This window comes from Nerophis ophidion, linkage group LG16 (genome assembly GCF_033978795.1).
Source record: "Nerophis ophidion isolate RoL-2023_Sa linkage group LG16, RoL_Noph_v1.0, whole genome shotgun sequence".
NCBI classification, from domain to species: Eukaryota; Metazoa; Chordata; class Actinopteri; order Syngnathiformes; family Syngnathidae; genus Nerophis; species Nerophis ophidion.
The window spans coordinates 54,231,853-54,247,817 of NC_084626.1; the positions used below are offsets into that span (position 1 = coordinate 54,231,853).

Genomic DNA, 15,965 nt, shown 5'->3' on the forward strand with positions numbered 1-15,965 from the left:
TAAATAGAACAGCATTTATTAGGTCATTTGTTAAAGACAAGGAGTCGAGGAAAATGTCAATTGGACTCATCTACACATTCAGGCCCTCAGCGTTCTCCAGAGCGCTCAACTCCATGCAGAGCTTTGGACTGTTGCTCGCCGGGTTGATCAAAGACTGGTCCCAGGACATCTGCGAGGCGGTGAGGTCGTTGTACGACTGCTCAAAATAAACATTCTTTTCCTGCTTTTGAAAGAGGAAGTAGGGAGTGGAGGACTTGCACTGCGGCGGGACCAGCAGTTGGGACTTCTTAACTTCTTGGACGTTGGAGTCATTGGGGCACTGTCCCGGAGTGGGAGAAGCCAGGTCTGAAGACGTGCAGAGAAAGGCCAGGTTGGAGGGTTTGGAGTCAGATCCATCAGCGGACACTCTTGATGTCGACAGCTGGTCCAAGAAGAATTTGCTGTCCAGCTCCGACATGGAAAACAATTCAAAACTGTCCATATCTAAAGGAAGAATTGAACATCTCCATTAGAGTCGTCGCCATAATGGAGCACAGGTGCAACACCTTACCTTTGGGGAGAGCAACTTTCTCCATTTTCCTGGTCAGGCAGTCAAGGCTAACTGAAATCCTGGCAGCTTTTCAACTCCTTGAAGCTTCTGGAAGGTGATTGACGCAGCTGCTGGCAGAGCAGCTCGTTAAGAGGGGGCGGGGCAGGGGTTCTTAACCTTAAAGACCTCGGGGCCCAACTTTTCTACTAAAGACTCTAATATTAACACTGAATTAGTCATCGTACTTTTGATTTTAATCGTATTCAATAATTATGTCTCGCCTACTTACAGTTGAACAGAAATAAGCCTTGTCAAAAATCTAAAACCTTGCATAGGCTGCTTATAAAAATAAATACTAAAATACACTGCAAAAGAAAGGACTAAAAACAGGTAAATACATTCTAACAATAATATATCCATCCATCCATTTTCTACCGCTTATTCCCTTTTGGGGTCGCGGGGGGTGCTGGAGCCTATCTCAACTACAATCGGGCGGAAGGCGGGGTACACCCTGGACAAGTCGCCACCTCATCACAGATAATAATATATATGTTTCTTAAATAAACTGTAAATACAATTATGTCAGGCTTGCCACTGACTGCTTGTGTTGTAGTTTTTCCTCTGTGTGTTTAGTATTTCCTGTCAGCACTCCTTTCCTGTTTGTCTCCCTGAGTGCTTTGTTTCCCCTCAGCCGTGGCTGATTGGCACCTGGCCACACCTGGTGTCAATCAGCCCGCTCCTATTTGTACCTGCTTTGTCTTCCAGTCAGTGCTGGATTATTGTCTTGTCGATGACTTCCGTATTGTCGCTCCTGTCGTGTCGTTTCATATGGAGTCATTGCAGCGTAGCGGTAAGCTATCTTTCTGTATCTGTTTGTAGCCTACTGTTTTTTGTTCGCTGGTTACTCTACAAGTAACAACTTCTGTTTTCCTGTTGGCTACCCGCTAGCTTCCACGGTAGGCCCCTTTTGGTTTTTTGCTAGCTTCCATACTAAAGACCCTTTTGTTTGTTATTTGCCTCATACCCTTTTGTTTTTTCTATTTCTAATATTTTAATTAAATCATGTTTTCCTGTTAAATGCCTGCCTCCGTCTCTGCATCTTGGGGTTCGTCACAAACTAACTCTGACAATTAAAGTGAAATGAAAAATACACCTTCACCACTTTAGTCATCATTTTTGCGCTTAAGAAATTTCTCTTTAATTTAGCTCAAGGATTCTTCTGTTTATTTGATATTTTCATTACTGACACAAGTGGAGGAAAAGTTTATTAAAACCAGACCACTGCTGAGAAACAGATTTTTTTTCACGGCCCAACAATGGGCCCCGGCCCTAAGGTTAAGAAACAACGCTCTAATGCAGGGGTCAGCAAACCAAAATGTTGAATGTGGACTATTGGACCAAATAATCAAAGAAAAAAATCTGTCTAGAGCCGCAAAAAAGGAAAAGCCTTATATAATTGTTATAATGGAGGCAACACGTTTCTATATTTGCTATATCAGCCTACTATCAAAGGCTGTTCGCCGGTTGGGGTCGATGTAAAAAAAACAATTTTACTTTATATATATATTTTTGGGGGGAAATTAGAGTTTTAAAGTAAAAAACTGCCTTCATACCAGCTTTGTGTCAATATTACTTTACTTTAATGTTTTTTTTGTAGTATTATTTTAAAATGTGTTGCGGCCCGTCAAAATTTCGCCGCAAGCCACAAATGGCCCCCAGGGCCACACTTTGAAGACCCCTGATGTATAGCACGCATCAATACAGTTGTAGGAGAGATCGGGAAATGATGATGAAAAATGAGTTACTGAAGTAGGTTAGTAGAGCAGTGAATGTTATGTTATAATTAAATGTTGGAACATGTAGGACAGGGGTCAGCAACCTGTTTGAAAGCAACACCTACTTCTTGCAACAACCTCTTGTAGTATGACAGACAGCAGGGGTCAGCAACCTGTTTGAAAGCAACACCTACTTCTTGCAACAACCTCTTGTAGTATGACAGACAGCAGGGGTCAGCAACCTGTTTGAAAGCAACACCTACTTCTTGCAACAACCTCTTGTAGTATGACAGACAGCAGGGGTCAGCAACCTGTTTGAAAGCAACACCTACTTCTTGCAACAACCTCTTGTAGTATGACAGACAGCAGGGGTCAGCAACCTGTTTGAAAGCAACACCTACTTCTTGCAACAACCTCTTGTAGTATGACAGACAGCAGGGGTCAGCAACCTGTTTGAAAGCAACACCTACTTCTTGCAACAACCTCTTGTAGTATGACAGACAGCAGGGGTCAGCAACCTGTTTGAAAGCAACACCTACTTCTTGCAACAACCTCTTGTAGTATGACAGACAGCAGGGGTCAGCAACCTGTTTGAAAGCAAGAACTACTTCTTGCAACAACCTCTTGTAGTATGACAGACAGCAGGGGTCAGCAACCTGTTTGAAAGCAACACCTACTTCTTGCAACAACCTCTTGTAGTATGACAGACAGCAGGGGTCAGCAACCTGTTTGAAAGCAAGAACTACTTCTTGCAACAACCTCTTGTAGTATGACAGACAGCAGGGGTCAGCAACCTGTTTGAAAGCAACACCTACTTCTTGCAACAACCTCTTGTAGTATGACAGACAGCAGGGGTCAGCAACCTGTTTGAAAGCAACACCTACTTCTTGCAACAACCTCTTGTAGTATGACAGACAGCAGGGGTCAGCAACCTGTTTGAAAGCAACACCTACTTCTTGCAACAACCTCTTGTAGTATGACAGACAGCAGGGGTCAGCAACCTGTTTGAAAGCAACACCTACTTCTTGCAACAACCTCTTGTAGTATGACAGACAGCAGGGGTCAGCAACCTGTTTGAAAGCAACACCTACTTCTTGCAACAACCTCTTGTAGTATGACAGACAGCAGGGGTCAGCAACCTGTTTGAAAGCAACACCTACTTCTTGCAACAACCTCTTGTAGTATGACAGACAGCAGGGGTCAGCAACCTGTTTGAAAGCAAGAACTACTTCTTGCAACAACCTCTTGTAGTATGACAGACAGCAGGGGTCAGCAACCTGTTTGAAAGCAACACCTACTTCTTGCAACAACCTCTTGTAGTATGACAGACAGCAGGGGTCAGCAACCTGTTTGAAAGCAAGAACTACTTCTTGCAACAACCTCTTGTAGTATGACAGACAGCAGGGGTCAGCAACCTGTTTGAAAGCAACACCTACTTCTTGCAACAACCTCTTGTAGTATGACAGACAGTAGGGGTCAGCAACCTGTTTGAAAGCAACACCTACTTCTTGCAACAACCTCTTGTAGTATGACAGACAGCAGGGGTCAGCAACCTGTTTGAAAGCAAGAACTACTTCTTGCAACAACCTCTTGTAGTATGACAGACAGCAGGGGTCAGCAACCTGTTTGAAAGCAACACCTACTTCTTGCAACAACCTCTTGTAGTATGACAGACAGTAGGGGTCAGCAACCTGTTTGAAAGCAACACCTACTTCTTGCAACAACCTCTTGTAGTATGACAGACAGCAGGGGTCAGCAACCTGTTTGAAAGCAAGAACTACTTCTTGCAACAACCTCTTGTAGTATGACAGACAGCAGGGGTCAGCAACCTGTTTGAAAGCAACACCTACTTCTTGCAACAACCTCTTGTAGTATGACAGACAGCAGGGGTCAGCAACCTGTTTGAAAGCAAGAACTACTTCTTGCAACAACCTCTTGTAGTATGACAGACAGCAGGGGTCAGCAACCTGTTTGAAAGCAAGAACTACTTCTTGCAACAACCTCTTGTAGTATGACAGACAGCAGGGGTCAGCAACCTGTTTGAAAGCAACACCTACTTCTTGCAACAACCTCTTGTAGTATGACAGACAGCAGGGGTCAGCAACCTGTTTGAAAGCAACACCTACTTCTTGCAACAACCTCTTGTAGTATGACAGACAGCAGGGGTCAGCAACCTGTTTGAAAGCAAGAACTACTTCTTGGCTACTGATTCATGCCAAGGGCTACCAGTTTGATACACACTTCAATAAATTGCCAGAAATAGCCAATTTGCTCAATTTACCTTTAACTCTATGTTATTATTAATAATTATTGATATGTATCCTTAATAGAAACACTGATCATCTTAATGATTTCTCACATTAAATATATATTTTTGAAGACATGTTTTAAATAGGTTAGAATCCAATCTGCACTTTGTTAGAATATATAACAAATTGGACCAAGCTATATTTCTAACAAAGACAAATCATTATTTCTTCTAGATTTTCCAGAACAAATTTTTTTTTAAAGAAATTCAAAAGACTTTGAAATAAGATTTAAATTTGATTCTACAGATTTTCTACATTTGCCAGAATATTTTTTTTGAATTTTAATCATAAGTTTGAAGAAATCTTTCACAAATATTCTTTGTTGAAAAAACAGAAGCTAAAATGAAGAATTAAATTAAAATTGATTTATTCTTTACAATAAAAAATAAATGTATTTGAACATTGATTTAAATTGTCAGGAAAGAAGAGGAAGGAATTTAAAAGGTAAAAAGGTATATGTGTTTAAAAATCCTAAAATTATTTTTAAGGTTGTATTTTTTCTCTAAAATTGTTTTTCTGAAAGTTATAAGAAGCAAAGTAAAAAAAAAAAAAGAATTTATTTAAACAAGTGAAGACCAAGTCTTTAAAATATTTTCTTGGATTTTCAAATTCTATTTGAGTTTTGTCTCTCTTAGAATTAAAAAATGTCGAGCAAAGCGAGACCAGCTTGCTAGTAAACAAATACAATTTAAAAAATAGAGGCAGCTCACTGGCAAGTGCTGCTATTTGAGCTATTTTTAGAACAGGCCAGCGGGCGACTCATCTGGTCCTTACGGGCGACCTGGTGCCCGCATTGGTGACCCCTGATGTAGGATCACAGAAATAAAAAATATATTTTAATAACAAAGGATAAATAAAATAATTTAGAGCCTTTTACCATGAATTAACGTGGACCCCGACTTAAACAAGTTGAAAAACTTATTGGGGTGTTACCATTTAGTGGTCAATTGTGGGGAATATGTACTGTACTGTGCAATCTACTAATACAAGTCTCAATCAATCAATCAATCAAAAGGGCATTATCCTAACTTACACTCCATTTCAAAAGATGGCGGTATTTCACACCATAACGTTGCTTGCCAACCGCCATTAAACCCAAGAAGAAGAAGAAGAAGAAGAAGAAGAAACAGACGAAGAAGAAGAGGTTGCTATGTAAGTGTAGTGCTTAGTAACCAATTTCTCCAAGACACAATCGACTCTTTTGGATACCTATACTTACTAATTAAATGTTTTAGTGTTGAAAGAACTCTTTCCTTGCATTTGTGGAAGAAAGTAGGTTGAACTGAGCTGAACATTTAATGAGGCGCATCGAAAGCTAACGTAAGGTTAGGTTAGCCTGTTAGCTTAGCAGCGAGCATGATTGTGTCAGCGAGGAATGTTCAGCCTGACCAGACAATACAAACTTACTTTTAGCCAAATATTCGATGGTGGGACGACGTGCGAGGCTTGTCCATTCTTGGTTGTAATTGAAGCGAATGTTTAGTAGTTGGACTTGGTCAACACAAAGAGTGATGGAGAAGGAGCAGCACAACACTGTTGTGTTCAATGCCTCAAAAAGAGAGTTGTTTACCACTCACAATGGATACAAAACCATGCAGAAGCAACTCAGGAATCAATGGAAAATTCAAAGGTAAGGATTCGCTTCCTTGGCATTTTGTTTGTGCAAACCCCGTTTCCGTATGAGTGGTGTTAGATGTAAATATAAACAAATCATTTTCAAGCCATATTCAGTTGAATGCACTACGAAGACAACATATTTGATGTTCAAAACTCATAAACTTTATTTTTTTGGGCAAATAATAATTAACTTAGAATTTCATGGCTGCAACACGTGCTAAAGTAGTTGGGAAAGGGCATGTTCACCACAGTGTTACATCACCTTTTAACAACACTCAATAAACGTTTGGGAACTGAGGAAACTAATTGAAGCTTTGAAAGGGGAATTCTTTCCCATTTTTGTTTTATGTAAAGCGTCAGTCGTTCAACAGTCCGGGGTCTCCGCTGTCGTATTTTACGCTTCATAATTCGCCACACATTTTCCATGGGAGACAGGTCTGGACTGCAGGCGTGCCAGGAAAGTACCCGCACTCTTTTTTTACGAATCCACGCTGTTGTAACACTTGTCTTGCTGGAATAAGCAGGGGTGTCCATGATAACGTTGCTTGGATGAGAACATCTATCCATTTTATACCGCTTATTCCCTTTTGGGGTCGCGGGGGGCGCTGGAGCCTATCTCAGCTACAATCGGGTGGAAGGCGGGGTACACCCTGGACAAGTCGCCACCTCATCACAGGGCCAACACAGATAGACAAACAACATTCACACTCACATTCACACACTAGGGACCATTTAGTGTTGCCAATCAACCTATCCCCACGTGCATGTCTTTGGAGGTGGGAGGGGCCTATCCCCAGGTGCATGTCTTTGGAGGTGGGAGGAAGCCGGAGTACCCGGAGGGAACCCACGCATTCACAGGAAGGACATGCAAACTCCACACAGAAAGATCCCGAGCCTGGATTTGAACCCAGGACTGCAGGACCTTCGTATTGTGAGGCAGGCGCACTAACCCCTCTGCCACCTTGAAGCCCGGATGAGAACATATAAATGCTAAATAGGTTGTACTTGTATAGCGCTTTTCTACCTTCAAGGTACTCAAAGCGCTTTGACACTACTTCCACATTCACACACACATTCACACACTGATGGAGGGAGCTGCCATGCAAGGCGCTAACCAGCACCCATCAGGAGCAAGGGTGAAGTGTCTTGCTCAGGACACAACGGACGAGGTTGGTACTAGGTGGGGATTGAACCAGGGACCCTCGGGTTGCACACGGGCAGTCTGCCTCTGCGCCACGCCATCCCTATATGTTGCTCTAAAACCTGTATGGACCTTTCAGCATTAATGGTGCCTTCTCAGATGTGTAAGTTACCCATGCCTTGGGCACTAATACACCCCCATACCATCACACATGTGTAAGTTACCCATGCCTTGGGCACTAATACACCCCCATACCATCACACATGTGTAAGTTACCCATGCCTTGGGCACTAATACACCCCCATACCATCACACATGTGTAAGTTACCCATGCCTTGGGCACTAATACACCCCCATACCATCACACATGTGTAAGTTAGTCATGTCTTGGGCACTAATACACCCCCATACCATCACACATGTGTAAGTTAGTCATGTCTTGGGCACTAATACACCCCCATACCATCACACATGTGTAAGTTACCCATGCCTTGGGCACTAATACACCCCCATACCATCACACATGTGTAAGTTACCCATGCCTTGGGCACTAATACACCCCCATACCATCACACATGTGTAAGTTACCCATGCCTTGGGCACTAATACACCCCCATACCATCACAGATGTGTAAGTTACCCATGCCTTGGGCACTAATACACCCCCATACCATCACACATGTGTAAGTTACCCATGCCTTGGGCACTAATACACCCCCATACCATCACACATGTGTAAGTTACCCATGCCTTGGGCACTAATACACCCCCATACCATCACACATGTGTAAATTAGTCATGCCTTGTTCACTAATACACCCCCATACCATCACAGATGTGTAAGTTACCCATGCCTTGGGCACTAATACACCCCCATACCATCACAGATGTGTAAGTTACCCATGCCTTGGGCACTAATACACCCCCATACCATCACACATGTGTAAGTTACCCATGCCTTGGGCACTAATACACCCCCATACCATCACACATGTGTAAGTTACCCATGCCTTGGGCACTAATACACCCCCATACCATCACACATGTGTAAATTAGTCATGCCTTGTTCACTAATACACCCCCATACCATCACAGATGTGTAAGTTACCCATGCCTTGGGCACTAATACACCCCCATACCATCACACATGTGTAAGTTACCCATGTCTTGGGCACTAATACACCCCCATACCATCACACATGCTGGCTTTTGAACTTTGCGCCTATAACAATCCGAATGGTTATTTTCCTCTTTGTTCCGGAGGACACCACGTCCTCTGTTTCCAAATATAATTTGAAATGTGGACTCGTCAGACCACAGAACACCTTTCCACTTTGCATCAGTCCATCTTAGATGAGCTCGAGACCAGCCAAGCCGGCGGCGTTTCAGGATATTGTTGATAAATGGGTTTTGCTTTGCATAGTAGAGTTTTAACTTGCACTTACAGATGTAGCGACAAACTGTAGTTAGTGACAGTGGTTTTATGAAGTGTTCCTGAGCTCATGTGGTGATATCCTTTACACACTGATGTCGGTTTTTGATGCAGTACCGCCTGAGGGATCAAAAGTCCGTAATATCATCGCTTACATGCAGTGATTTCTCCAGATTCTCTGAGCTTTTTCATGATTTTACGGACCGTAGATGGTAAAATCCCTAAATTCCTTGCAATAGCTCGTTGAGAAATGTTGTTCTAAAACTGTTCGACAATTTGCTTACAAAGTGGTGACCCTCACCCCATCCTTGTTTGTGAATTACTTAGCATTTTTTGGGAAGCTGTTTTTATAGCCAATCATGGCACCCACCTGTTCCCAATTAGCCTGCACACCTGTGGGATGTTCCAAATAAGTGTTTGATGAGCATTCATCAACATTATCAGTATTTATTGCCACCTTTCCCAACTTCTTTGTCACATGTTGCTGGCATCAAATTCTAAAGTTAATGATTATTTGCAACAAAAAAAAAAGTTTGTGTTTGAACATCAAATATGTTGTCTTTGTAGCATATTCAACTGAATATGGCTTGAAAAGGATTTGCAAATCATTGTATTCTGTTTATATTTACATCTAACACAATTTCCCAACTCATATGGAAACGGGGTTTGTAAATAAAATAACCGAAGGAAAATGATCTCTCTCTCTCGCCTACTAGTATGAAGGAAGAGTTGACATTGGACAAGATGAAAGGCGTCAAATTGTGGATAACAGCTGGGCCAAGAGAGAAATTTACAGCATCAGAGGTGAGATATCAAAGGAAGAATACATCCATCCATTCATCCATTTTTTACCGCTTGTCCCTTCTGTGGTCACTTGGGCCTACCTCAGCTGCATTCGGGTGGATGGCGGAGTACACTCTTGTTGATGTTGCTCAGTGGTTCTCAAGCTTTTTTCAGTGATGTACCCCCTGTGAACATTTGTTTTAATTCAAGTACCCTCTAATCAAGACAAAACATTTTTGGTTGAAAAAAAGAGATAAAGGGGAAAAAAATGGTCCCTAGTGTGTGAATGTGAGTGTGAATGTTGTCTATCCGTGTTGGCCCTGCCATGAGGTGGCGACTTGTCCAGGGTGTACCCCACCTTCCGCCCGATTGTAGCTGAGATGGGCACCAGCACCCCCCGCTACCCCAAAAGGAATAAGCGGTAGAAAATGGATGGATGGATGGAAAGAGATAAAGAAATAAAATACAGCACTATGTTTTCAGTTTCTGATTTATTAAATTGTATAACAGTGCAAAATATTGCTCATTTGTAGTGGTCTTTCTTTAACGATTTGGAAAAAAAGGTATAAAAATAATTAAAAACTTGTTGAAAAATAAACAATTAATTCAATTATAAATGCAGATTTCTCCACATAGAAGTAATCATCAACTTAAAGTGCCCTCTTTGGGGATTGTAATAGAGATCCATCTGGATTCATCAACTTACTTCTAAACATTTCTTCACAAAAAAAGAAGTCTTTAACATCGATATTTATGGAACATGTCCACAAAAAAATCTACTGAATATTGCATTGTTGTATTTTTTTCACAGTTTATGAACTTAAATTTATATTTTGTTGAAGTATTATTCCAAAAATATATTTATGAAGGATTTTTGAATTTTTGCTATTTTTTAGAATATTTTAAAAAAAATCTCACGTTCCCCTTGGCATACCTTCAAGTACCCCAAGGGGTACGCGTACCCCCATTTGAGAACCACTGATGAAGATCACTATATCGGCTGTACACATTTACTTTAAAAAAGAGAAATGTGGGATACTTATCTTGTTGCCTTATTTGTATTTGACTTTATTAAATGGATTTATATTATTATTGAATAGAATAGAATGGACTTTAATGTCATTACATTTGCATATAAAGAGATTAAGGACTCCAGTTTAAGGTGCAATAGTAGGAACAAATATGGGGTAAAAAAATAATACAAGAGGTAATAAAGGAAAAACTAACAATTGAAATAAACAGACTACTATCCAATAAAGATAATAAGCAATCCTGTACAATATACAAAACACTATACGAATACAAAATACTGTACAATATACAGAACAAGACAAGAGTACCGGAGTAAAAAATAACAATCAGTGTCGGAGGTATGGCACTGGAAGGGTAGTATTGCACAGTAGGGTATTAGGGTAGGATATTGTATAGGGGTGAATTATTATTATAAGTTAAGAGTTCAACATGGCGACAGCTCTGGGAAAGAAGTTTGTTCTGGCTCTGATGCACCTGTAGCGCCTTCCCGATGGTAGCAGGCCGAACAGGTGGAAGCCAGGGTGTGTGCTGTCCTTGGTGATGCTTTTTGCTTTGTTGAGGCAACGGGAGTTGTGTAAATCCTTTAGGGAGGGCAGGTGGCAGCCCATGATTTTTTGTGCAGACTTTATGACCCTTTGAATCGCCTGTTTGTGTGCTTCAGTGCAGCTGGCGTACCACACTGTTATGCCGTACGTCAGCAGGTTCTCGACAGCCGAGCTATAGAATAGAATAGAATTTGATGTAAGAGGTAATAGAAAGAGAAAAAAAAGGAAGGGGGGGAGAGTAAAACAAAGAGAAGACAACAACAGTAAACACAAAAATAACAACAATAGAACAACATCAGCAAATATAATATGTACAAATATGGTGGTAAAAGTGATATCAAAAAAGCAGTTAGTGAAATAAATAATAATAAAACAGAAATGAAAATGAACATTATTACATTACAAATGGACCGGCCGAGTCATACCAAAGACTATAAAAATGGGAGCCATTACCTCCCTGCTTGGCACTCAGTATAAAGGGTTGGAATTGGGGGTTAAATCACCAAAAATGATTCCCGGGCGTGGCCACCGCTGCTGCCCACTGCTCCCCTCACCTCCCAGGGGGTGAACTAGGCGATGGGTCAAATGCAGAGGAAAAATTTCACCAGATCTAGTGTGTGTGTGTGTGTGTGTGTGTGTGTGTGTGTGTGTGTGTGTGTGTGTGTGTGTGTGTGTGTGTGTGTGTGTGTGTGTGTGTGTGTGTGTGACAATCATTGGTAATTTAACCCAGTGGTTCTCAAATGGGGGTACGTGTACCCCTGGGGGCACTTGAAGGTATGCCAAGGGGTACGTGAGATCTTTCAAAAATATTTTACAAATAGCAACAATTCAAAAATCCTTTATAAATATATTTATTGAATAATACTTCAACAAAATATGAATGTAAGTTCATAAAGTGTGAAAAGAAATACAACAATGCAATATTCAGTGTTGACAGCTAGATTTTTTGTGGACATGTTCCATAAATATTGATGTTAAAGATTTCTTTTTTTGTGAAGAAATGTTTACAAGTAAGTTGATGAATCCAGATGGATCTCTATTACAATCCCCAAAGAGGGCACTTTAAATTGATGATTACTTCTATGTGGAGAAATCTGCATTTATAATTGAATCACTTGTTTATTTTTCAACAAGTTTTTAGCTATTTTTATATCTTTTTTTCCTAATAGTTCAAGAAAGACCACTACAAATGAGCAATATTTTGCACTGTTATACAATTTAATAAATCAGAGACTGATGACATAGTGCTGTATTTTACTTCTTTATCTGTTTTTTTCAACCAAAAATGCTTTGCTGTGATTAGGGGGTACTTGAATTAAAAACATGTTCACAGGGGGTACATCACTGAAAAAAGCTTGAGAACCACTGCTTTAACCAATAGAAATAGATTGATTGATTGATTGAGACTCGTATTAGTATATTGCACAGTTCAGTACACATTCCGTACTATTGACCACTAAATGGTAACACCCCAATAAGTTTTTAAACTTGTTTAAGTCTGGGTCCACATTAATCAATTCATAGTATTCATGGTTAATTCAATTCATTGCTCTATTGATAATGAATAATAACAATAATTACTTCCTATTATCAACAATAAATGTGTTCAAATGCAACAATACGTATACGTAATAACTTGAAATACAAAAGAAAGCAGATTAATGGAGAGGAAGAAAAAGAAGCAGACTATATTAACCTTGTAGATTGTTATAGTAACAATAGGTTAAGCTTTTCAGTGTGGCATGTGTTACCCAGTTTTCGCTAGGGCAACATCGTTAAAATATTTTTGATGAAACGTGATTATATGCATGAGTGTCTGTATGTATATGTACTTGTATATGTACAGTTAGTGTAAATGGGTTTTTACAGTGAGTGTATATGTACAGTATGTCTATATGTATGTTTGTGCAATGAATGTGCGTGTGGATGTACGAATTTAAAGGAAGAAAGTTAATGACAGCACTGCCACCAAATAATGTTTTCCGCTTGTCTCAAAAAGATTCCACACTGTTTTCATTGTTGTTTCAGCTGCAAGTTCTGAAGCACTACCTCGATGTTGGAGGAAATGTCCTTGTCATGCTTGGGGAAGGAGGAGAAAAGAAATTTGACACAAACATCAACTTTCTCCTGGAAGAGTTTGGAATTATGGTCAATAATGGTGCGTATGAATATGTTATTCCCTGCCTTTTATTTACAATGAACTAATGTGAGTTTTGTTGCTTTTTCAATACCGCAGATTCGGTTTTTAGGACCAGGTATTATAAATACTATCATCCAAAGGAGGCCCTTGTGTCTGATGGTGTGTTGAACAGGTTTGTTGCTCTGTTTGAATGTATTAGTCCTACTAATGTGCATGTTCTTCTAATAGGTGACAACTTTGTGTCATGAAAAATGTTGTGCCTCTTTCTTGTTAAGGGAGATCAGCCGTGCTGCTGGAAAACCAATGTTCGGAATAAGTGAAGATGAAAATATTGGAAATAACACTCAGTAATTGATCACATTTTATACATTTACACACGCATGCACGTGTATGTATGTATGTATATGTATTTCTGTGTGCGTGTATAATGTCTATATATATGTATGTGTATGTATGTATATATGTATACCTATATATATGTATGTGTATAATGTATGTGTATAATGTATATATATGTATGTATAATGTATATACATTTGTATGTATATATACAGTATTTATGTATGTATCTATATACTCTTTGTATTTTTGCAGGGCCCTTTCATTTGTGTTCCCTTATGGTGCAACATTGAACGTAATGAAGCCAGCTGCGGCTGTCCTTTCAACTGGCTCCATCTGCTTCCCCCTCCACAGGCCAGTGGTGGCTTTCTATCATGGAAAGGTCAGATGTCTTAAAAAAAGCGTTATCGTAGTTTTTCCATCAATTGCTTGGCTTAACACCTCGGTTTATTCCCACCTCTCATTTAGGAGGCAGGTAAATTGGTGGTAGTGGGTTCTTGCCACATGTTCAGCGATCAGTTCATAGAGAAGGAGGAGAACAGTAAAATCCTGGTGAGTATGGCTGTATGTAATTATGCAGTATTTCCTCATTTCTGCAATGAGTAAATGCAGTTTCTCAACCTCCCTGGGAAAGTTTACGCCAAGGTACTGGAAAGGAGGGTTCGGCCGATAGTCAAACCTCAGATTCAAGAGGAGCAATGTGGATTCCAGCTCTTTACTCTTGCGGGAATCCTGGAGAAGGCCTGGGAGTATGCCTATCTAGTCTACATGTGCTTTGTGGATTTGGATAAGGCGTATGATCGGGTCTCCTGGGAGATCCTGTGGGAGGTGCTGAGGAAGTACGGGATAAGCGCGACCCTGCTGAGGGCCATTCAATCTCTGTACACTGCAAAAATTCTGTGTTTTAAAAACAAGAAAAAAAAATACAAAAATGAGGGGTATTTTATTTGAACTAACCAGAATGATCTGCCAATAGAACAAGAAAATTTGGCTTGTCAAGACCTTCCAAAACAAGTAAAATTAACTAACCTCAATGAACCCAAAAATACCTTAAAATAATTATATTATCACTAATTAACAAGTGCACTTTTCTTGGTAGAGAAAAATAAGACCTTTTTGCTCAATATGTTGAAAAATATGCTTAAATTAAGTAAATGTGAGTGGCATTATCTTGACATAATGATATGCGCTCGGCATCATGATTTTTTTTGCCATGCTTGAAGTAAGAAATTATTACTTTCAAAAAGTAGTTTTATATTTCTGAGTGTTGATGACACAGCTTTGCAACACCTGATATCCTAGTTTCAAGCAAGTTTTACTCCATATAGGTCATAAAATCTCAGCAACAAGCTGTAATATCTTATACTGAGATCATTTAGGACCAAAACCCTTAAAACAAGTAAAACACTTGAACATAAAATCTGTTTAGTGAGAAGAATTATCTTATCAGACCAAAAATTAGCAAATATCACCCTTTTTTGAGCTATTTAATCTTACTTAGATTTCAGTTTTTGCAGTGTACAACCAAAGCGAGAGTTGTGTCCGGGTGCTTGGATGTAGGTCGGATCCGTTTCCAGTGGGGGTTGTTCTCCGCCAGGGCTGCGCTCTGTCACCTATCCTGTTTGTGATTTTCATGGACAGGATTTCTAGGCAGAGTCGTGACTAAGGCACAGAGGGTATACGTCTCGGGGGCTAAAGGTTGCGTCACTGCTGTTTGCAGATGATATGGTCCTGATGGCACCATCGGTTCGTGATCTTAAACCCTCACCACATCAGTTCGCAGCCGAGTGTTCAGCGGCTGAAATGAGCATCAATATGTTCAAATCTGAGGCCATGGTTCTCAGCAGGAAACTAATGGTTTGTACAGTCCAAGTAGAGAACGAGACTCTGTCCCAGGTGGAGAAGTTTACGTGTCTCGGAGTATTGTTCACGAGCGTGGGAAAGATGGAGAAGGAAATCAGCCGGAGAATAGAGCAGCTGGGGCATTATTGCAGTCCCTGTGCCGCACTGTTGTGACAAAATGGGAGCTGAGGCAGAAGGCAAAGCTCTTGGTCTACCGAGCTATCTACTTTCCTATTCTCACCTATGGTCATGAAGCGTGGGTCATAACCGAAAGAATAAGATCGCGAATACAAGCAGCCGAAATGAGTTTCCTCAGAAGGGCGGCTGGCATCTCCCTTAGAGATAGGGTGAGAGGTTCAGTCACCCGAGAGAGACTCGGAGAAGAGCCAATGCTCCTTCGCTTGGAAAGGAGCAAGCTTAGGTGGTTCTGGCATCTCGTGCGGATGCCTCACGAGCGTCTACCGAGGGAGGTCCTCGTTGC

The 15,965-nt window shown here is 40.6% G+C and overlaps 2 protein-coding genes across 4 annotated transcripts in view; one reads left to right on the top strand and one right to left on the bottom strand.

Moving 5' to 3' along the window:
* On the bottom strand, window positions 1-705 carry si:ch73-303b9.1 (uncharacterized). Its single transcript, XM_061875575.1, has 2 exons — window positions 551-705; window positions 1-483 (listed from the first exon to the last, which is right to left on the bottom strand). Exons 1-2 carry the CDS (start codon window positions 573-575, stop codon window positions 71-73), a joined length of 438 nt encoding a protein of 145 aa, XP_061731559.1. The 5' UTR covers window positions 576-705; the 3' UTR covers window positions 1-70.
* A 4,957-nt stretch (window positions 706-5,662) lies between these two features.
* ift52 (intraflagellar transport 52 homolog (Chlamydomonas)) overlaps window positions 5,663-15,965 on the top strand; it is a 28,950-nt gene continuing 18,647 nt past the window's right edge. Inside the window, exons 1-8 of one of the 3 annotated variants that reach the window (XM_061875578.1) lie at window positions 5,663-5,765; window positions 6,097-6,243; window positions 9,520-9,607; window positions 13,192-13,321; window positions 13,400-13,475; window positions 13,579-13,650; window positions 13,898-14,024; window positions 14,111-14,194. In XM_061875578.1, coding sequence (XP_061731562.1) covers window positions 6,125-6,243; window positions 9,520-9,607; window positions 13,192-13,321; window positions 13,400-13,475; window positions 13,579-13,650; window positions 13,898-14,024; window positions 14,111-14,194 — 696 coding nt within the window. In that variant the 5' untranslated portion in view covers window positions 5,663-5,765; window positions 6,097-6,124. Of the gene's footprint in view, window positions 6,244-9,519; window positions 9,608-13,191; window positions 13,322-13,399; window positions 13,476-13,578; window positions 13,651-13,897; window positions 14,025-14,110; window positions 14,195-15,965 lie in introns of all 3 variants that reach the window. The other 2 variants (XM_061875577.1, XM_061875579.1) reach the window with 2 other exon arrangements.